This window comes from Saccopteryx bilineata, chromosome 3 (assembly GCF_036850765.1).
Source record: "Saccopteryx bilineata isolate mSacBil1 chromosome 3, mSacBil1_pri_phased_curated, whole genome shotgun sequence".
NCBI lineage: Eukaryota > Metazoa > Chordata > Mammalia > Chiroptera > Emballonuridae > Saccopteryx > Saccopteryx bilineata.
The window spans coordinates 129,724,231-129,748,531 of record NC_089492.1 but is presented as its reverse complement, the minus strand read 5'-3'; the positions used below and the strand labels follow the sequence as shown (position 1 = coordinate 129,748,531).

The window sequence follows — 24,301 nt, the reverse complement described above, 5'->3', positions numbered from 1 at the left end:
GTATCCTGATTTATTGATGTCGCCCCATTAAAAAAATAAAATTATAATTAAAAAAAAAAGACAAATAGCATTAAAAAAAAAAAACCTTAAATCTCCAAAAGTTCTTCACCGATTGCTTTGAAATTCTGACACAACGTTGCATTTGAATATGCGCGTTTTTATATAGCTATGAATATGCGCGTGTTTTTATATACCTACTATTATATAGATGTCACACCTGTGACAGGTAAAAACATGCTTTTATTTTAAAAACAGCGCCACCTGTTGGACATAAAAACAACACACGCTATACTAAATATTTTATGATTACATGTTGCGTGTTCTAGAGTTGGCAAACCAGACAATCTCTATATCTGCACAGACAATGGAACAACAAAAAATATTGTATACCCACAAGCATTGCGAAATTAAACATATTAGAAATGTGAGCTTTCTCTTTTCTTTCTTTTCCATTTAACCAGACTGAGCCACAGCAACACGTGGCTGGGTACAGCTATTATTAATATATAATTAATGGGTTTGGTATTTTAAACATTTAAAATAAATACTTTTAAATGTTTTAATTTCTAGTAAGCTAAATATCGATATAGATAACCCATATAAACAAAGCTCTTTCAAATACTTTTGAAGAATGTAAAAGGAGTCTCCTTAGATCCCCCCCAAAAAAAGTGCATTGCTATTCTATATAATTAAGGTTACCAAAGATCTACTAGAGAAATGAAATTTAAGAAATTAACCTCTTTCCATTCTTCACAGCCATTCTTCCATTTCTCATGCTGCTTACCAAAAGAAAGATACTTGACCAGTTACAAAAGACATACCTGATCATCCTCAGAACCCCACTGAGCTGTATTTTGCAAAGAGACCACATCAGAATCAGAAATCTTTGTTCTACCATCATCTTGATATGATGACTGTTGCCATACATGGCTGGTCAACGGAACAGCCTGAAAAGCAAAAGTAGATTTAAATATAGTAACAAAATATAACATTTAGATTATATTACTCAATTTATAGTTATCTTCAGTTAGAAATGAGGAAACAGGGAACTATGATTACCCTGTTAGGACTCAATATACTTTGCAACCAACAACAGCAGTACCTTAACTTCCTATAACTCCAGAGATAAAAGAAGCAAGCAGAAATAAGTAAATTATTTATTTTAAAATCTTCAGGTTTGAGACTTTTAAGATATTAACTCTAATATTAAGGACTAAAATAAAAGTCAGACTCATTTTATGAAATTAAGTTGAAACAGGGTTCTCCCACTTGCAGAAGGCTGCAATTAAAGCTGTTACTGCTACCCAAGCCTGAAACAATGCAAATGAAAATGACCAGAGGCAAATATAAAAAAGGACATTGAAATAATAAAAAAGAATCAGTCAGAAATGACACATACAATATCAAAAATTAAGACCACAATGGAAGGAATTAAAAGCAGGATGGATGAAGCTGAGGATCCAATCAGCAGGTTAGAGGACAAGACAAATGAAGGTACGGAAGCAGAGCAGAAAAATGAAAAAAAAGACTCAAAAAGTCTGAGGAAACTCTGAGAGAGCTCTGTGACAACATGAAGAGAAATACCATCTACAGCATAGTGGTTCCTGAAGAAGAAGAGAAAGAACAAGGGATAGAAACTTTGTTCAATCATATCATAGCTGAAAACTTCCCTCAATTAAGGAAGGAAAAACTCTCACAAGTTCAAGAAGCACAGAGAACTCCATTAAAGAGAACCCAAAAAAACCTACATCAAGACACATCATAATTAAAATACTAAAGCTAAGTGATAAAGAGAAAATATTAAAAGCTGCTAGAGAAAAAAAGGCCATCACTTACAAAGGAGCCCCCATGAGGATGATATCTGACTTCTCAACAGAAACACTTGAGGCCAGAAGGGAATGGCAAGAAATATTCAAAGTAATGCTGAACAAGAGCCTACAACCAAGACTACTTTATCCAACAAAGCTATCATTTAAAATTGAAGGAGAAATAAAAAGCTTCACAGACCAAAATAAAAACCTCAAAGAATTCACTACAATCAAACTAATGCTCCAAGAAATGCTAAGTGGCCTGTTGTAAACAGATCAAAGGGGAAAAAGAATATAGCAAAAGAGGAATACAGCTTTAAAGAATAAAATGGCAATAAACAACTACATATCAATAATAACCTTAAATGTAAATGGATTAAATGATCCAATCAAGAGACATAGGGTAGCTGCCTGGATAAGAAAACAGGACCCGTACATATGCTGTCTACAAGAGACATGCCTTAAAACAAAAGATGCATATAGACTGAAGGTAAAAGGATGGAAAAAAATATTTCATGCAAATGGAAATGAAAAAAAAGCTGGGGTAGCAATACTTATATCAGACAAAATGGACTTTAAAACAAAGGCTATACTAAGAGATAAAAAAGGCCACTACATAATGATAAACGGAACAATCCACCAGGAAGATATAACCATTATAAATATCTATGCATCTAATATAGCAGCACCTAAATATATAAAGCAGACTTTGATGAATAAAAAGGGTGAGATCAACAGCAATACTATAATAGTAGGGGAATTCAATACCCCACTAACATCACTAGATAGATCCTCAAGAAAGAAAATTAACAAAGAAACAGCAGACTTAAAGGACACACTAGATCAACTCGATTTAATAGATATCTTTAGAACCCTTCACCCTAAAGCAGCAGAATATACATTCTTTTCAAGTGCTCATGGTTCATTCTCTAGGATAGACCACATGTCAGGGCACAAAAGCAGTCTCAACAAATTTAAGAAGATTGAAATCATATCAAGCATTTTCTCTGATCACAATAGCATGAAACTAGAAATCAACCACAAGAGAAAAACTGAAAAATACTCAAACACTTGGAAACTAAATAGCATGTTATTAAATAACAAATGGGTTAACAATGCGATCAAGGAAGAAATAGCCTAACCGGGTGGTGGCGCAGTGAATAGAGCATCGGACTGGGATGCGAAGGACCCAGGTTTGAGACCCAAGGTTGCCAGCTTGAGCCCGGGCTCATGACTCAAGACCCCGAGGTCGCCAGCTTGAGCACAGGCTCATCTGGTTTGAGAAAAGCTCACCAGCTTGGACCCAAGGTCGCTGGCTCGAGCAAGGGGTTACTCGGTCTATTGCAGCCCCCATGGTCAGGGCACATATGAGAAGGCAATCAATGAACAACTAAGGGGAGAAGCATCAAAACTAATGATTGATGCTTCTCATCTCTCTCCGTTCCTGTCTGTCCCTATCTGACTCTCTCTCGGTAAAAAAAAAAAAAGAAGAAGAAAAAATAAAAAAAATTCCTAGAAACGAATGATAATGAGCATACATCAACTCAAAATTTATGGGACACAGCAAAAGCAGTCTTGAGAGGGAAGTTCATAACATTACAGGAATACTTTAAGAAGGTAGAAAAAGCTCAAATAAACAACTTGACCCTGCATCTAAAACAGTGGTCAGGAACCTTTTTGGCTGAGAGAGGCATGAACACCACATATTTCTTTCTTTCTTTTTTTTATTTTATTTTTTTTACAGAGACAGAGAGAGTCTATCTCAGAGAGATGATAGATAGGGACAGACAAGAACAGAGAGAGATGAGAAGCATCAATCATTAGTTTTTCATTGCCACACCTTAGTTGTTCATTGATTGCTTTCTCATATGTGCCTTGACCGTGGGGCTACAGCAGAACAAATAACCCCTTGCTCGAGCCAGTGACCTTGGGTCCAAGCTGGTAAGCCTTGCTCAAACCAGATGAGCCCGCGCTCAAGCTGGAGACCTCGGGTCTCAAACCTGGGTCTTCCACATCCCAGTCTGACGCTCTATCCACTGTGCCACCACCTGGTCAGGGGAACACCACATATTTTAAAATGTAATTCCGTGAGAGCCATACAACAAACCATGTACGTTACACATTATCCAATAAAAATTTGGTGTTGTCCGGGAGGACACCTGTGATTGGCTCCAGCCACCTGCAACCATGAACATGAGCAGTAGGAAATGAACAGACTGTAATACATGAGAATGTTTTATATTTTTAACGTTATTGTTTTTTATTAAAGATTTGTCTGGGAGCCAGATGCAGCCATCAAAAGAGCCACATCTGGCTCACAAGCCATAGGTTCCCGACCCCTGAACTAAAAGAACTAGAAAAAGAACAGCAAGTAGAGCCCAGAGGTAGTAGAAGGAAGGAAATAATAAAGATCAGAGCAGAAATAAAACATAGAGCAGGGGTCCCCAAACTTTTTACACAGGGGGCCAGTTCACTGTCCCTTAGACCGTTGGAGGGTCGACTATAAAAAAAACTATGAACAAATCCTTATGCACACTGCACATCTTATTTTAAAGTAAAACAACAAAACAGGAACAAATACAATATTTAAAAAAAGAACAAGTAAATTTAAATCAACAAACTGACCAGTATTTCAATGGAAACTATGGGCCTGCTTTTGGCTAATGAGATGGTCAATGTGCTCCTCTCACTGACCACCAGTGAAAGTGGTGCCCCTTCCGGAAGTGCAGCGGGGCCAGATAAATGGTCTCAAGGGGCCGCATGAGGCCCGCAGGCCGTAGTTTGGGGACCCCTGACATAGAGGCTAAAGAAACAGAGGATCAATGAAACCAGGAGCTGGTTCTTTGAAAAGGTAAACAAGATCGATGAACCTTTAACTAGACTCATCAAGAAAAAGAGAAAACTCAAATAAATAAAATTAGAAAAGAGAGTGGAGAATAACAATTGACACGACAGAAATACAAAGTATTTTAAGAAAATACTATGAAGAACTGTATGCCAAAAAATTAGACAACCTAGATGAAATGGACTAATTCCTTGAAACATATGATCTTCCAAAAATTAATCTGGAAGAATGAGAAAACCTAAACAGACCAATTACAACAAATGAGATTGAAACAGTTATCAAAAAACTCCCAAAAAAAGAAAAGTCCTGGACCTGATGGCTCACAAGTGAATTCTACCAAATATTCAAAGAAGAACTAACTCCTATCCTTCTCAAGATATTTCAAAAAATTCAAGAGGAAGGAAGACTTCCAAGCTCCTTTTATGAGGCAAGCAAAATTCTGATTCCAAAACCAGGCAAAGACAACACAAAGAAAGAAAATTATAGGCCAATATCCCTGATGAATTTAGGTCAGTGGTTCTCAACCTTTCTAATGCCGTGACCCTGCAATACAGTTCCTCATGTTGCGGTGACCCCAAACCAAAAAATAATTTTGGTGGCTACTTCATAACTGTAATTTTGCTACAGTTATGATTCGGAATGTAAATACCTGATATACATTATGTATTCTCATTGCTTTAGGCGACCCCTGTGTTTTGGTCGTTCGACCCCCACTGGGGTCGCAACCCACAGGTTGAGAATCGCTGATTTAGATGCTAAAATCCTCAACAAAATATTAGCAGACCAGATCCAGCAATATATGAAAAAAATCATACACCAGGATCAAGTGGGATTTATTCTAGGGAGGTAAGACTGGTACAATATCCGCAAATCAATCAACGTGATTCATCACATAAACAAAAGGAAGGAGAAAAACCACATGATAATTTCAATAGATGCAGAAAAAAGCATTTGATAAAATCCAGCACCCATTTATGATCAAAACTCTCAGCAAAGTGGGAATACAGGGAACATACCTCAACCTGATAAAGGCCATCTATGACAAACCCACAGCCAACATCATACTCAATGGGCAAAAATTAAAAGCAATCCCCTAAGATCAGGAAGAAGGCAGGGGTGTACCCTTTCACCATTCTTATTCAACATAGTTCTGGAAGTCCTAGCCACAGCAATCAGACAAGAAGAAGAAATAAAAGGCATCCAAATTGGAAAAGGAGAAGTAAAACTATCATTATTTTCAGATGATATGATACTGTACATAGAAAACCCTAAAGTCTCAAAGTCAAAAAACTACTGGACCTGATAATGAATTCAGCAAGGTGGCAGGATATAAAATTAATACTCAGAAATCACACACATTTTTATACACCAACAATGAAGTGTCAGAAAGAGAAATTAAGGAAACAATCCCCTTCACTATTGCAACCAAAAAAATAAATTACCTAGCAGTAAATTTAACCAAGGAGATTAAAGACTTGTACTCGGAAAATTATAAAACATTGATAAAAGAAATCAAGGAAGATACAAACAAGTGGAAGCATATACCATGCTCATGGTTAGGTAGAATAAACATCATTAAAATGTCTATATTACCCAAAGCAATTTATAAATTCAATGCAATACCAATTAAAATACCAATGACATACTTCAAAGATAAAGAACACATATTCCAAAAATTTATATGGAACCAAAAAAGAACACGAATAGCCTCAGCAATCTTCAAAAGGAAGAATAAAGTGGGAGGTATCACACTTCTGGATATCAAGTTATACTACAAGGCCATTGTACTCAAAACAGCCTGGTACTGACATAAGAACAGGCATATAGATCAATGGAACAGAACAGAGAACCCAGGAATAAACCCACACATTTATGGACAACTGATATTTGACAAAGGAGGTAAGAGCTTACAATGGGGTAAAGACAGCCTCTTTAACAAATGGTGTTGGGAAAATTGGACATCTACCTACAAAAAAAAGAAACTAGATCACCAACTTACACCATTCACAAAAATAAACTCAAAATGGATAAAAGACTTAAATGTAAGCCGTGAAACCATAAGCATCTTAGAAGAAAACATAGGCAGTAAGCTCTCTGATATTTCTCGCAGCAATATATTTGCCTATTTACCTCCACGAGCAAGTGAAATAAAAGACAGGATAAAGAAATGGGACAATATCAAACTAAAAAGCTTTTGCACAGCTAAAGACAATAAGAACAGAATAAAAAGACAAACTAAACAACAGGAGAATTTATTCCACAATACTTCTAATAAGGGGTTAATAACCAAAATTTATAAATAACTTGTAAAACTCAACACCAGGAAGACAAAGAATCCATTTGGGCAAAAGAAATGAATAGACATTTCTCCAAAGAGGACATACAAATGGCCAATAGGCTTATGAAAAAATGCTCAACATCACTAATCATTAGAGAAATGTAAGTTAAAACCAAAATGAGCCTGACCAGGTGGTGGCACAGTGGATAGAGCATCGGAATGGGATTCGGAGGACCCAGGTTCAAGACCCCGAGATCACCAGCTTGAGCGTAGGCTCATCTGGTTTGAGCAAAAGCTCACCAGCTTGGACCCAGGGTCACTGACTTGAGCAAAGGGTTACTCTGTCTGTTGAAGGCCTGCGGGTGGGGCACATATGAGAGGCGATCAATAAACATCTAAGGCAGCGGTTCTCAACCTGTGGGTCGCGACCCCAGTGGGGGTCGAATGACCAAAACACAGGGGTCGCCTAAAGCAATGAGAATACATAATGCATATCAGATATTTACATTCCGAATCATAACTGTAGCAAAATTATAGTTATGAAGTAGTCACCAAAATTATTTTTTGGTTTGGGGTCACCGCAACATGAGGAACTGTATTGCGGGGTCACGGCATTAAAAAGGTTGAGAACCACTGATCTAAGGTATCACAACGAAAAACTGATTATTGAGGCTTCTCATCTCTCTCTGTTCTTGTTGGTCTGTCCCTATCTATCCCTCTCTCTGACTCTCTCTCTGTCTCAATAAATAAATAAATAAATAAAAATAAAACCACAATGAGATATCACCTCACACCAGTCAGAATGGCGCTCATTAATAAAACAACACAGAATAAGTGCTGGCGAGGATGTGGAGAAAAGGGAACCCTCCTGCACTGCTGGTGGGAATGCAGACTGGTGCAGCCACTATGGAAAACAGTATGGAGATTCCTCAAAAAATTAAAAATCGAACTGCCTTTTGACCTAGCTATCCCAATTTTAGGAATATACCCCAAGAACACCATAGCACTGTTCCAAAAGAAGAAATGCACCCCTGTTTATGGCTACATTTTTCACAATAGCGAAGATCTGGAAACAGCCCAAGTGTCTGTCAGTGGACGATTGGATTAAAAAGCTTTGGTACATATATACTATGGAATACTATTCAGCCATAAGAAATGATGACATCGGATCATTTACAACAACATGGATGGACCTTTATAACATTATACTGAGTGAAATAAGTAAATCAGAAAAAACTAAGAACTATATGATTCCATATATATAGGTGGGACATAAAAATGAGACTCAGAGACATGGACAAGAGGGTAGTGGTTATGGGGGAGAGGGGGAGGAGAAGAGGGAGGGGAGGGGCACAAAGAAAACCATACAGAAGGTGATGGAGGACAATTTGGCTTTGGGTGCGGGGTACGCAACATAATCAAATGTCAAAATAACCTAGAGATTTTTTTTCTCTGAACATATGTACCCTGATTTATCAATGTCATCCCAATAAAGTTAATAATAATAATAATAATAATAATAAATGGGTCAAAAATAAAAATTAAAAAAAACAGGCAGCTATGAGTCAAAAAAAGATGAATGCTGCCCTGGCCGGTTGGCTCAGTGGTAGAGCATCGGCCTGGCGTGCAGGAGTCCCGGGTTCAATTCCCGGCCAAGGCACACAGGAGAAGCGCCCATGTGCTTCTCCACCCCTCCCCCTCTCCTTCCTCTCTGTCTCTCTCTTCCCCTCCCGCAGCCAAGGCTCTATTGGAGCAAAGTTGGCCCGGGCACTGAGGGTGGCTCTGTGGCCTCTGCCTCAGGTGCTACAATGGCTCTGGTTGCAACAGAGCAATGCCCCACATAGGCAGAGCATCGCCCCCTGGTGGGTATGCCGGGTGGATCCGGTCGGGCGCATGCGGGAGTCTACCTCCTTGTTTCCAACTTAAGAAAAATACAAAAAAAAAAAAAAAAAGATGAATGCTAACAAAATATTAATAATAATAAATATGAAAGTGTCTCTGATGAACACCCAAGTTCAAAGGATATTTTTTCAGCCTGACCTGCAGTGGTGCAGTGGATAAAGCTTCAACCTGGAACGCTGAGGTCAAAGGTTTGAAACCTGGATTTGCCCAGTCAAAGCACATATAGGAAGCTATTACTATAAGTTGATGCTTCCGCTTCTTTCCCTGCCCCCCCACCTCTATCTAAAAATCAATAAATTAAAAATATTAAAATATTTTTTCCAGAATGAAAGCACTGTTACCAGCCTGACCAGGTTGCAGCGCAGTGGACAGAGCGTCAAACTGGGATGCTGAGGACCCAGGTTCAAAACCCCAATGTCGCTGACTTAAGCACGGGCTCACAGCTTGGGCACAGGCTCACCGGCTTGAGCATGGGATCACAGACATAACACCATGGTCACTGGCTTGAGCCCAAAGGTCACCAGCTTGAATTCAACATCACTAGCTTGAGCAAGGGGTCACTTGCTCTGCTGGAGCTCCCCAGTCAAGGCACATATGAGAAAGCAATCAATGAGCCACTAAGATGCCACAACACAGAATTGATGCTTCTCATCTCTCTCCCTTCCAGCCTGTCTGTCCCGGTCTCTTTCTCTAATAAAAACAAAACATTTTTCAAACCACTTACAATAAGGTGTTTTTGGTCACAGAAAGGTCAGTTTAACTGAAAATTATTCAAAAATAAAGAGATTCCAGCCCTGGCCAGGTGGCTCAGCAGTAGAGTGTTGGCCTGGCATGTGGAAGTTCTAGGTTCAATTCCCAGTCAGGGCACACAGGAGAAACAACCATCTGCTTCTCCACCCCTCCCCCACCCATTCTCACTCTTCCCTCTCTCTCTCTCTCTCTCTCTCTTCTCCTCCTCCAGCCATGGCTCAAATGGTTCAAGCAAGTTGGCCCCAGGTGCTGAGGATGGCTCCATGGCCTCTCCTCAGGTGCTAAAATAGCGTGGTTGTGGAGCAATGGAGCAGTGACCCCAGATGGGCAGAGTATTGTATTGACTGGTAGGGGACTTGCTGGGTAAATCCTAGTCAGGGTGTGTGCCGAAGTCTGCCTCTCTGCATCTCTGCCTCTCAATTTAAAAAAAGAGAGAGAGAGATTCCTAAGAGCCACCGCCTGGACAGGCCAATGGCAATTTTTAAGGAAGGGAGGGAAGAAGAGAGGGAGGGAGGAAGGAAGGGAGGAAGAAAGGGAGGAAGGAAGGAGGAAGGATGGGAAGCAAGGAGGGAGGGAGGGAGGGGCGGGGAAGGAAAAAGGAAAAAGGAAGAAAAGAGAGGAAGAAAAGAGGGGGAGGGAAGGGGAGGGGAGGGAGAGGAGGGGAGGGAGGGGAGGGGAGGGGAGAAAGCTCTTTTGCAAATTTATTTTGGCTATCTGAAATCCCTAAATATATAACCCTATAGCCAATGTTTTGACATAGCTAGTCTTCTTTGAGCCCTCCAGGAAAGAAGAATGATGAAATGAAAGTTCAAAATGGCTATTCACTACAGATAAATAAGGTTGGGTGTGGAGTATGAGGGGTCCTGCCTTTGAAAATGGCTGATTCATAACAGCTTGGAAAGGGTTCAATTTATTAGAATACTTGTAGAAAATTAATGATACAAGATGAAGAAACTAGTATTTTGATAATTAACTCAATGTGTGAGAAAAAGAATACCCCCCACTTTATCAACTAAAAGATCTATTTCCCAGAATTCCTGACTTTTATTACCTACCTGACTGTTTAGCCTTTATCAAAGAAACAATTTCTAATATGTATGTTTGGCTTTCCCACAGTTGCCTCTGAACAGTACTGTAACCCAAATACTTCAAGGAGGATCCTTTTTTTGAGGGGGGGGAAGGGGAGGAGAGAGAGAATGTCACCAACTCGTTGCTCCAATTAGTTATACCATTGATTGTTTGGGAGTTGAGCCAGTACCCTTGGGATCAAGCCAGCACCCTTAGGAAGGGGATGTCAAGTCAGTGACTCTGAGATTGAGCAAGTGACCACAGCACTCCAGGATGATGCTGTATCCACTGCATTGCTGTCCAAGGCTTGATGGAGGAGTCTTAAAATAAATGCTTCAAAACTAAGCACATGTCATCAACAATCCTCTATCTGAGATTAAATGCCTTTTGATATAAAGTTGTGGGGTTTTTTTGTATTTTTCTGAAGCTGGAAACGGAGACAGACTCCCGCATGCGCCCGACCGGGATCCACCCGGCACGCCCACCAGGGGGCAATGCTCTGCCCATCCAGGGTGTCGCTCTGTCGCGACCAGAGCCACTCTAGCGCCTGAGGCAGAGGTCAAGGAGCCATCCCCAGCGCCCGGGCTATCTTTTTGCTCCAATGGAGCCTCAGCTGCAGGAGGGGAAGAGAGAGACAGAGAGGAAGGAGAGGGGGAGGAGTGGAGAAGCAGATGGGCGCCTCTCCTGTGTGCCCTGGCCAGGAATCGAACCCGGGACTTCCGCACGCCAGGCCGACGCTCTACCACTGAGCCAACCGGCCAGGGCCTGATATAAAGTTTTAAAGAGTCCTTCCCTGAATCAGTTTTTAATATTAAAAGTTAATGGATTTCCAACTATACGCTGTCAAGAAGAGGAACAGTTTAGATATAAGGATACAGGTAGGCTGAAAGTGAAAGGATGGAAATAGATATTTTATGTAAATGGTAACCAAAAGAGGGCAAGAATATCTGTGCTAGTATCAGACAAAAAAGATTTTATATCAGCAACTGTAACAAGAGACAGATAAGGACATTATATAATGACAAAAGAGTCAATTAACCAAGACGATATAACAAGTATTTATGCAACAAACCTCAGAGCTCCTAAATTAATAAAGCAAAGTCTAAAATTGGAGGGAGAAATTCATAGCAACAACAATAAATAGAACAATCAGACAGAAGAACAATAAGATAGAGGAATTGAACAACTTGTACCTAACAGAAATATACAGAACACTCCTCCCAACAGCTGCAGAAAACACATTTCTCAAGTACACATGAAACATCCTTTAGGATAGAACACATTAGGCCACAAAACAAGTCTTAACAAATACAAGAAGGTTGAAATAATAGTCTCTTTTCCAATCACAATGAAATGAAACTCAGTATCAAAGCACAAAAAAACCCCTGAAAATTGAAATTAATATACTCTTAGAAAAACAATGACTGGAACAAGAAGTCGCAGGAAAATGGGAAAATACTTTGACACAATAAAAATAAAAACGAAATATCAAAACTTACAGGATGCAACAAAAGCAGAGGTAAGAGGAAGTTTATGGCTAACTGTATAGGTATACATCTTTTGTTAAAGCAAGATCACAAATTCACAACTTATACTATACATCTAGAAGAGGAACAAACTAAACCTAAAGCAGGCAGAAGAAGAAAAAATAATATAGAACACAAATAAAAAAATGAGTAGGAAAATATTAAACTAAAAGATGTTTTTAAAAAATAACAAAATTGACAATGCCTTAGCTAGAATAAGAAAAACATATTTAAATAAAATCAGAAATGAAAGAGACTTATTACAACCAAAACCACAAAAATAAGGGTAAGATAAATACTATATGAACAATGATACACCAACAAATTGGAAAGCCAAAAAGAAATGCATAAATTCCTAGAAACACACCACTTACCAAGACTGAATCATGAAAAAATAGAAAATCTGAATAAACCTATAACCAGAGAGATTAAGTCAGTAACAAAAAAATAAAAAACCTCTCAATAGAGAAAATCCAAGGACCAGTTGGCTTTACTACAGAATTCTACCAAACATTTAAAGAATCAACCCCAATCCTCCTGACAAAAAAAAAGAATAAGAGAGAACACTTACTAACTCATTCTGAGGCCACATCACCCTGATACAGATACCCAGATGGAGATACAAGAAATAACAAAAAAAAAACTATAGAGCAATTTCCTTCCTAATGAACACTGATGCAAAAGTCCTCAAGAAAATACTAGCACACAGAATTCACAGCACATTATAAAGATTATACATCATGAGCAAGTGGGATTTAACCCTGGAATGCAAGAATGGTTCAACATATAAAAATAATTATGAAAGAATATTGTTAAAATGTCAATACTACCAAAAGCCATCTATAGATTCAATACATTCCCTATTGAGATTCCAATGACTTTTTTACATAAACATAAAAAAAAAAAAAAACACCTCCTAACCATTTATCTGGAACCACAAAAGATGCCAAAAGCAAAAAAAAAAAAAAAAAAAATCCTAAGAACAAAGCAAAAAAAAAATCACACTTCCTGGTTTCAAATAGTATTATAAATAGTATTATAAAGCCCTAGTAATCAAAACACTATGGTAGTGACATAAAAACAAATAGACCAATGGAGCAGAATGAAGAGCCCAAACATAAATTCAAGCTTATATGTGGTCAACTATTAATAATATTTGGCAAGAGAACCAAGAATACTAAATAGAGATTTAAATGACAGTCTCTTCAATAAATGGAACTAGGGAAAAGGAATATTCATCTGTGTAAGAATAAAACTTGACCTTACATTTACACCACTCAAAAAAATTAACTCAAAGTGAATGTAAGACCTGATGCCATGAAACCCCTAGAAAAAAACAACAGAATAAAGCTCTATGGCCCTGGCCAGTTGGCTCAGCAGTAGAGCGTTGGCCCAGCATGTGGAAGTCCCAGGTTCGATTCCCAATCAGGCACACAGAAGTGCCCATCTGCTTCTCTACTCTTCTTCCCCTATATTCCCCTCCCCTCCTGTAGCCATGGCTCGAATGGTTCAAGCAAGTTGGCCCTGGGGCTGAGGATGGCTCCATGCCCTCGCCTCAGGTGCTAAAATAGCTCAGTTGCCAAGCAACAAAGCAGCACCCACAATGGGCAGAGCATTGCCCAGAAGGAGACTTGTCAGGTGGATCCCAGTTGGGGCACATGTGGGAGCCTGTCTGTCTGCTTCTCTGCCTCTCATTTAATTAAAAAAAAAAAAAGCTCCTTGACATGGGTCTTAGTAATGATTATTTGGAAATCACACCTAAAGCACAAGCAACAAAATTAAAAATAAACAAATGGACCACATAAAACTAAAAAGCTTCTACATAGCAGGAGAAACCATCAACAATGTGAAAAACCTACAAAATGGGGAAAAAATTTACAAATCATATATCCAATAAAAACTTAATATCCAAGATTTATAAAGAATTCCTACAACTCAATAGCAAAATAAATAATCTAATTTAAAAATGGGCAAAGGACCTCAATAGACATTTTTCCAAAGAAGATAAAAAATTGGCCAAAGTACATTAAAGAACATTTAACATCACTAGTCATTAGAAAAAATCTAATTTAAAAGCACACTGAGATATCACCTCATGCCTATTATAATGGCGATCATCTAAAAAACAAGAGATAGTCTGACCAGGCAGTAGCACAGTGCATGGAGTTTCAGACTGGGAAGCAGAGGACCCGGGTTCAAAACTCCAAGGTCCCTGGCTTGAGCACAGGCTCATCTGGGTTTGAGCACAGCTCACCAGCTTGAACCCAAGGGCTCTGGTTTGAGCAAGGGGTAACTCGGTCTACTACAGCCTCCCAGTCAAGGCACATATGAGAAAGCAATCAATGAACAACTAAGGTGCTGCAACAAAGAACTGACGCTTCTCATCTCTCTACCTTCCTGTCTGTCTGTCCCTATCTGTCCCTCTTTCTGTGTCTGTCACAAAAAACAACAACAACAACAAAAAACCCAAGAGACAATAAATGATGGTGTGAATATGGAAAAAAGGGAAGCTTGGAAACTTTATGCATCGCTGGCAGAACTGTAAATTGGTACAGCCACTATGGAAAACAGTATGAAAGCTCCTCAAAAAGTTAAAATAAAACTACTATACGATCCAGCAGTTCCACTTCTGGAAATATATCCAAAGAAAACATACTAACTCAAAATGTGTCTGCACCCCCATATTCATAACAGCATTAATTATATCAGCCCAAAATGGAAACAACATAAGTTCCCATTAAAGGATTCATATATACATATAGTATAATATAATTCATCAAAAAAATTTTAATCCTACCATTTGTGACATGAATGGACCTTGAAGGCATAATGCTAAGTGAAATAAATCAGACAGAAAAACAAATGCTATATTATCTCATTTATATGTGGAATCTAAAACAATCACAGAAAAAAAATCAAATTTGTGGTTACTAGAGACAGAGGCTGGGGGATGAGAAATTGGCAAAATGGTGGAAAGATATAAACTACAAACTACCAGGTTATAAGACAGATAAGTACTAAGGAAGTAAAGTATAACATGATGATTATAGTTAAAACTGCTGTATGGCTACATTCTATTGGATTTCAAAATATCTTTGCAAAACTAGGTTTTAGAAGATCTTCTGATTCAAAAAGAATTTCAGTACTGTGTGAAAATCAGCACAGAACAGGAATTGGGATATCATGTTGGATTCCAAGGTATGAGAAGATGTACAATATTTGACAGGCACATAAATTCCATTAGTAACTCTTTGTGGCTATTTAAAAAGAATTAAAAATTCTTTTCTTCAAAAAAGAAACTGCTGCCTGACTAGGCGGTGGCGCAGTGGATAGAGCATTGGACTGGGATGTAGAGGACCCAGGTTCAAGACCTCGAGGTCACCAGATTGAGCACGGGCTCATCTGGTTTGAGCAAAAAGCCTATCAGCTTGAACCCAAGGTTGGTGGCTCCAGCAAGGGGTTACTCGTTCTGCTGAAGGCCCGCGGTCAAGGCACATATGAGAAAGCAATCAATGAACAACTAAGGTGTTGCAATGCGCAATGAAAAACTAATAACTGATGCTTCTCATCTCTCTCCGTTCCTGTCTGTCTGTCCCTGTCTATCCCTCTCTTTCTGTGAAAAAAAAAAAAAAGAAAAGAAACTGCTGTATGATATATACAGTAGAAAAGCTATTGGAGAAAATCCTAAGAATTCTCACCACAAAAGGAAATTTTTTTCTTTTCTTTTTATTGTATCTATAGAAGATGATAAATGTTAACTAAACCTATAGTAGTAATCATTTCACAATATATTAGAAAAGCTGTTGGAGAAAATCCTAAGAATTCTCATCACAAAAGGAAATTGTTTTCTTTTTTTATTGTATCCATAGATGATAGATGTTAACTAAACCTATAGTAGTAATCATTTCACAATATGTGTAAATCAAACATCATGCTGTATACCTAATACAGTGATATGTCAATTATTTCTCAAAACTAGAGAAAGGGGCTTTAAAAAACCAATGCAATACCTCACATTAACAGAATGAAGAAAACCACATGATCATCTCAATTGATACAGAAAAAGCATTAGACAATATTCAACACCTTTCATGATAAAAACACTCAACAAACTCAGAATAGAAAAAAACTGCATTAACATAATAACGGCCATTTATGAATACCCACAACTAACATCAAACTCAATAATGAAAAACTGAAAGCTCTTCCTCACAGTGGTCCGCAAACCCAGGCTGGTGAGCCACAGGCTCACTCAACTCCTGCATGAATCGTGGGCGCCCACCTCCTCGCACTGAGTATCCTACGCCACCGCACGTGGTATTTTGTGGTAGAGCCACACTCAAAGGGCCAAAGAGCTGCGTGTGGGTCACGAGCCATGGTTTGCCAACCACTGCCCCAGGGAAAGAAGCAGAAGGTATTTTGTGGTTCCCAACCTCTCTGGGCCTTGTTTTCCCCACCTGAAAAATGAAGAATGTGAAAGCTGAGGCTGTGATTACCTTAGAAAGGAGAGGGGAAAGGGGAGGGGAAAGAGTGGGAGAAGGGGAAAGGGGAGAAGGGAAGGGGGAGAGGATAAGGAGGAAGGGGGAGGGGAAATAGGGGGAAGGGGGAGGGGAAAGGGGAGCTACATGCTCACTCAGTGACCAACCTACACCTCCCACCCCTGGCGCACCTGCGCGCCCGCACGTGGTATTTTGTGGAAGAGCCACACTCAAGGAGCCAAAGAGCTGCATGTAGCTTGCAAGCCAAAGTTTGCTGACCACTGTCTATGAGAAGAAACAAGAGGCTCTGGCCAGCTAGCTCAGAGGTAGTGTCCAGTGTGTGGATGTCCTGGGTTCAATTCTCAGTCAGGTCACACAGAAGCAATCATCTACTTCTCCACTGCTCCCTGTGTCCCTTCTCTCTCTCTCTTTCTCTCTCCCCCTCCCACATCCATGGTTCAATTGGTTCAAGCACATAGGCCTGGGCACTGAGGATGGCTCCATGGAGCCCCCTCCTCAGGCACTAAAAAAAATTAGCTCAGGGCCACTTAACTATGTTTTGCCTGAATAGTCAGGTTTTTTATTCTTCCCTCAAAGATCTCTGTTGTGGGTGTTGATAGTCCTATTTTCTGCTGCTTTGCTTAATATATAGTGTTTCCTTTATCCCTCCTACCTCAATGCCCCACTCATATTTCAGGCTGGGACCTACTCCTAATTTAGAGCTCTCTTTCCTCCTTTTGCCAACTTGTAGTATGAATTTACCTTTGCCACCCAGCTGAGTGTATCCCAAGGTTCTCTTTACCATGCCACAGTCACAGAGCTCCAGGGAAAAGCAACCTGGTCTCAACTCTCCAGGCAGAGGAGAACAGAAGCTCCATATCCACGCATGCTGCAAATGGTTTTTTCCAGTCTACCTGAATCATTACCAGCTAGAAGCAGCGGTCATTGGGACTTGGACATGAGCTGCAAAGTATAGAATGGTGACAACAATTCCAGTGCCATGCGGACTTTTCCTGTGGGGAACTTTCCTGGACTCCTGCTCCCTGTGACAGCTCCTAACAGACTGAACTGTGCTTGGGTTGCATTTTTCAGGATTTTCATGGTGATAGGGCCAACTTGGACTTGGTGAACATGTTAAGGACACTACTCTTTTAGGGATTCTTGCTGTATTGGCCAAGAGTTTGCTTAAAGGCTTTTAATCACTGTAAAAAAAAATAGAGGACTGGATGAAGAAGATGGGGCACATATACACCATGGTATACTATTCAGCTAGGAGAAATGATGACATCGGATCACTTGCAGCGGAATGGTGGAGTCTTGGTAGCATTGTGCAGTGTGAAATAAGCGAATAAAAAAAAAAAAACAGGAACTGCAGGATTCCATACATTGGTGGGACATAAAAGCGAGACTAAGAGGCATGGAAAGGAGTGTGGTGATTACGGGGGGTGGGGGGAGGGAAGGAGGGAGAGGGGGAGAGGGAGGGGTACAGAGAGAACTGGATGGAGGGTGGCGGAGGATGATCTCTCTTCAGGTGATGGGTATGCAACAGAACTAAATGACAAGATAACCTGGAAATGTTTTCTTTGAATGTATCTACCCTGATTTATTGATGTCACCCCATTAAAATAAAAAATTTTTTATAAAAAAAAAAATTAGCTCAGTTGCAAGCATGGCCCAGGATGGGCAGAACACTGGCCCTAGCTGGGGCTGCCAGGTGGATCCTGGTCGGGGCACTTGTGAGAGAGTCTGTCTATCTCCCCTCCTTTTCACTTGGAAAAGAAGAAAGAAAAGAAACAAGACAAAGATGCTTGCTCTTGCCACTTCTATTCAACATAGTACTGGAAGTGCTAGCCAGAGGAATTAGGCAAGAAAAATAAATAAAAAGCATCCAAATTGAAATAGGGAGAAGTAAAATGATCTCTGTTTACAGATGACATGACCTTATTTGTAAAAAAACCTTAAAATCTGTAAACTGAACTACAAAACACTGCTGCAAGAATTTTTTTAAATGCAAATAAATGGAAAGGCATCCATGTTTATGAATTGGAAGGCTTAATATTGTTAAGATGTCACCTGACCAGGCAGTGGCACAGTGGACAGAGCGTCAAACTGGGACGCAGAGGACCCAGGTTCGAAGCCCCAAGGTTGCCGGCTTGAATGCGGGCTCATATGGCTTGAGTGCAGGCTCACCAGCTTGAGCGTGAGATCATAAACATAACCCCATGGTCACTGTCTTGAAGTCCAAAGGTCGCTGGCTTGAAGCCCAAGTTTGCTGGCTTTAGCAAGAGGTCCATCACTCTGCTGTAGCCCCGGTCAAGGCACATATGAGAAAGCAGTCATTGAACAACTAAGGAATTGCAACAAAGAATTGATGCTTCTCATCTCTCTCCCTGCCTCCCTCTCTGTCCCTATCTGTCCCTTTCTCTGTCTCTCTCTGTCATAAAAATATATATGTTGTTAAAATGTCTGTACTTTCTACCACACTCCTTATCAGATTCCAGTGGCATTTATTTATTGTAGGGGAAAAAAAACCCTAAAATTCATATGAAATCTCAAAGGACCAAAAAGAGCCAAGACAATTTTGAAAAAGAATAGTTAAGGGACTCACACTACCTGATTTTTAAACATATTAAAAAGCTACAGTAACCATAACAGTGTGGTCCTGTCACAAAGACAGACAAATAGAACAGCAATTTTCATCCTTATTCATCTCATGGCACACATAAATTACTGAAACTCTATGGCTCAACAAAAACTATTTTGCTGATCCAACAAAAAAAGATATAATTTGATTCATTCACACTGGATGGCTAATGTGTTGGTTGTTGTCATGTTTTTAAAATCTCAGGGAAAATAGGTCAGTGTCCCTGACTAAATAGTCAGGTGTTGCATGTTTTAAAAATTCTTGCTGCACACCAGTTGAAAATCACTGAAACAGAGTATGATCTATAGGTCCTGACCGGTTTGCTCAGTAGATAGAGCGCCAGCCCAGCATGCAGATGTCCAGAGTTCAATCTCCAGTTAGGGCACACATAAGAAATGACCGTCTGGTTCTCTTCCCTTCTCTCTCCCGCTTCTCTCTCTCTCTTCCTCTCTCCCAGCCAATGACTTGATTGGTTCGAGCATTGGCCCTGGGCTCTGAGGATAGTTCGGCTGGTCTAAGCATCAGCGTCAGGCACTGAGGATAGCTCAGTTGATTTGAGCATCAGCCCCAGATGGGGTTGCTGGGTGGATTCCCGTTGGGGTGCATGTCAGAGTCTGTCTATCTCCCCTCCTCTCCCTTAAAAAATATATGTATAATTTATAGTCAATTAATATATATATTTGACAAAAGAGGCAAAAATATACAGTAGGGAGAAGATAGTCTACTCAATATATAGCATTAGGAAAACTGGACAAGTATATGCAAAAACAAAGATACTCGACTACCTTCTTACATCATACAAAGAATAAACTCAAAATAAGTTAAAGACACAAAAAATAAGTTATAGACTCAAAACCATAAAAATTCTAGAAGAAAACATAAACAGTAAAATCTTGAACATTTTTATTAGTGGTAACATCCTCCTGGGCAAGTAAAACAATAGAAAATATAAACAGCCTGACCAGGTGGTGGTACAGTGGATAGAACGTCGGACTGGGACTCAGAGGACCCAGGTTCAAAACCCTGAGGTCACCAGCTTGAAAGAGGGCTCATTTGGTTTGAGCAAGGCTCACCAGCTTGAGCCCAAGGTCACTGGCTTTAGCAAGGGATCACTTGGTCTGCTGTAGCCCCAGTCAAGGCACATATGAGAAAGCTATCAGTGAACAACTAAGGTGTCACAATGAAGATCTGATGCTTCTCATCTCTCTCCCTTCTGGTCTGTCTGTCCCTATCTGTCCCTCTCTCTGTTTCTGTCTTTTTCACAAAAAATAGAAAATATAAATATCAACAAATGGGAGGAACTACATCACACTAAGATTTTGCACAGCAAAGGAAACAATTAACAAAACAAAAAGATATTTTACTGAGTGAAAGAGGATATTTGCCAATGATACATCCAATAAGAGGTATCAAGATTTATAAAAAATTCAAATAACTAAATACTAAAAAACCAAACAATCCAATTAAAAAATGGGCAAAAGACCTGAATAGACACTTCCCCTAAAAGGACATACAGATGGTCAATAGACATATTAAAAGATGTTCAATGTCACTAATTGTCAGAGAAATGCAAATTAAAACCACAACGAGCTATCATCTCACACCTGTCAAAATGGCTATCATCAATAAATTAACAAGGGTTGGCCAAGATGTGGAGAAACGGGAACCCTTGGCACTACTGGTAAGAATGTAGACTGGTTCAGCCACTGTGGAAAGCAGTATGGAGCTGCCACAAAAAATTAAAAGTGGAACTGTGTTATAACCCTGCAATTCCACTTCTGGGAATTTATTCCAAAAAACCAAAACACTAATTGGAAAGAATACATGCACCCTATGTTAAATGCAGCATTATGTACAATAGCCAAAATGTGGAAGCAGTCTAAGTGTCCATCAGTAGATGACTGGAGAAAAAAACTGTGATACATTTACACTATGAAATCCTATTTGGCAACAAAACAGAAGGAAATTTTACCCTTTGCAACAGCATGAATGAAGGTGGAGAGTATTATGCTAAATGAAATAAGTCAGCTAAAAAAAGGCAAGTACCACATGATTTCACTCATGTGGAATCTAATGAACAAAATGAACTAACAAGCAAAATAGAGACAGACTCATAGAGAACAGGCTCAGTTTTTGGTGGGGGAGAGGGTCTGGTTGAAGTGTGGAAGGATTGAGCAAAAAGGGAAGAAAAAGAAAATAATGCATGGATACAGGCAACAGTGCGGTGACTGGTGGTGGGAGTGGAAAGAGGAGAGGGAGAGGTGGAGGAGGATATAAAGAGAATAAATGGTGATGGATATGCATATAATGGACTATTATTCAGCCACAAAAAGGAAGGATGCATACTATACACACGGATGTTTCCTGAAAATGTTATGCCGAAAAGAAGCCAGTTACAAAAGACCACATAACATATGATTCCATTTATATTAAGTGCCCAGAATAGGCAAATCTATTGAGAAAGCAGATTAAATGGTTACTTGGAGGAATGAAAGATAGAGGGCTGATAGCTTAAGTGTACAGGGTTTCTTTCTGAGGTGATGAAAATGTTCTAAAATTGACTGTGATGATGGTTGTACATATCTATGAACATATTGAAAATCACTGAATTCTGCAGTTTATATTAAGGGTAAATTCTATGGCAGGGGTCAGGAACCTTTTTGGCTGAGAGAGCCATGAACACCACATATTTTAAAATGTAATTCCGTGAGAGCCATACAATATGTTTAACAATAAATACAAGTAAATGTGTATGTACATTTATACGTAAGACCAACACTTTTAAAGTACAATAAGTCTCTGAATTCTTTTTAATAACGTTGTTATGCTGTTGCTAACCAATGAAGAATAAAGTACTTCTTAGCATTAATGAGACTTCTGGTGCTGCATGGTTTTGCTGATGGCTTTGTAGTCTGGTTGATACATGGTGAGGTTAAGCTTCAGGCAGGTGTTGAGACTTCCATCCGTTAAACGTGATCGTAGGTTGGTCTTAATGTTCTTTAGATGTGAGAAAGACTGCTCACATGCATACATACGTAGAGCCAAACATTATCAGTACAGCAATACTCACACGCTGCAGTGTGTGGTATGTGACTGGAAGCGCGTTCCAAGTTTTGTAAATCAGCTGGTCTGCGGGATGAAGTTTCCTCATTTCTCCCCACTTGTGTTTGCTTGCCAATTCTGCTTGCTATTGTGCAAGTCTTTCCAAATCTTCATTCAGTGACTTGAACTTATTCACCCACATGTCTGAGGCCTTCAGTTCAGCAGCTTGTAGCTCAAAATCTGACAGAGAGCCTGACCAGGCGGTGGCGCAGTGGATACAGCGTCGGACTGGGATGCAGAAGACCCAGGTTCGAGACCCCGAGGTCACCAGCTTGAGTGCAGGCTCATCTGGTTTGAGCAAAAGCCCACCAGCTTGAACCCAAGGTCGCTGGCTCCAGCAAGGGGTTACTCAGTCTGCTGAAGGCCCGCGGTCAAGGCACATATGAGAAAGCAATCAATGAACAACTAAGGCGTTGCAACGCGCAATGAAAAACTAATGATTGATGCTTCTTATCTCTCTCCATTCCTGTCTGTCTATCCCTCTCTCTGACTCACTCTCTGTCTCTGTAAAAAATAAATAAAAAATAAATAAAAATCTCTGACGGAGAGACCGGGGATATAACTCAGGTCGGCACTGTCCACTGCACACTCATGTGGATGGGTGATAAAATAAAAAAGACGAGTGCGCTCACGAAATTCTCCAAAGCGCACTTTGAATGACTGCAGGAGATTAGATGTGAAGCCCACTAGCTGCTAGAGATCAAGATGTTGAGCAGGGTCACTTGCTGTGCATGCATCTTTAAACTCTCCCAGTTTTTCAAAGTGTAGTCAACGACCGACCTGTTTCAATGTCGGCAATGAAGAGTTCCAGCTTGTTTTCAAATGCAAACACTGCTTATTGAAGGGATAAGACTATATTTCCAACGTTTTGCATTTTCACATTGAGCTGGTTCAGATGTTCAGTCATGTCCACAAGATAGTAGAACTTCAGGAGCCATACAGTGTTAGCTAACTCAGGATGCTCGACGTTTTTCATTTCAAGAAAAGTCCAGATTTCGCTCAGACAAACCACGAAACAGCTGAGCACCTTCCCTCTTGACAACCAACGCACATTGCTGTGCAGAAGCAGACCAGGATAATTATTCCCTTCATCCAGCAGTGTTTTAAACTGGCAATCATTTAAAGCTCGGGCAACAATAAAGTACCACCCAAATGACCAGTGGCATCACCTCACCAAGCTGCTCGCCACACATCTAAGCATAAAGTGCCTCCTGATGTAGGATGCAGTGAAAACTTAGGATGGGTCTCTTTTCATGTTCACGAAGAAGCACTACGAATCCTCTGTTTTACCCCACCATGCACGGGGCATCATCAGTACACACCAAAATAAGTGTATCCGTCGGTAGGTTTTTTTCTTTAGCGAACTCAATGAAAGACTTGAATAAATCCTCCCCTCTTGTTGTCTCTTTCATAGGCAAAACAGCAAGACCTTCCTCACGTAGTGTGTCACCAACAGCATACCTTGCAATCACGCTGAACTGGGATAAATGGCTTACGTCTGTTGACTCATCCAAAGCAAGAGAAAAGAATGATGCTGCATTTATGTCCTTCACCTGTGTTGCCTCAATTTGATTTGCCAGCATGATGGTACGATCGTGAACAGTTCTTGCCGACAGAGACGTGTCTTTTATTCGTTTGATTATCTTGTCTTCATTTGAAAAGTTGTCAAAAACTTCATTGGCAACATCAAGCATGAATGTTTTGGCATACTCCCCATCTGTGAATAGCTTTCCATTTCTCACAATTGCTAAAGCACCAGCAAAGCTAGCTGAATTCCAGTCACCTTGTTGGGTCCAAATACGGAGTTGCTGCTGACTAGCGTGCACTCTGCACAGCAACTCTTGACATGCTTTCTTCCTATTGTCCCCCGCTGGATATTTCAATGCAAATGTAGTATGGC

General features: G+C 39.9%; 1 protein-coding gene across 3 annotated transcripts in view; it reads right to left on the bottom strand.

Moving 5' to 3' along the window:
* The window catches only part of ALMS1 (ALMS1 centrosome and basal body associated protein), a 220,937-nt gene that overhangs the window by 188,789 nt on the left and 7,847 nt on the right, over window positions 1–24,301 (bottom strand). For all 3 annotated transcript variants that reach the window (XM_066267392.1, XM_066267394.1, XM_066267393.1), the window contains exon 2: window positions 822–947. In XM_066267392.1, the coding sequence (XP_066123489.1) occupies window positions 822–947 (126 nt within the window). The remainder of the gene's footprint in view (window positions 1–821; window positions 948–24,301) is intronic.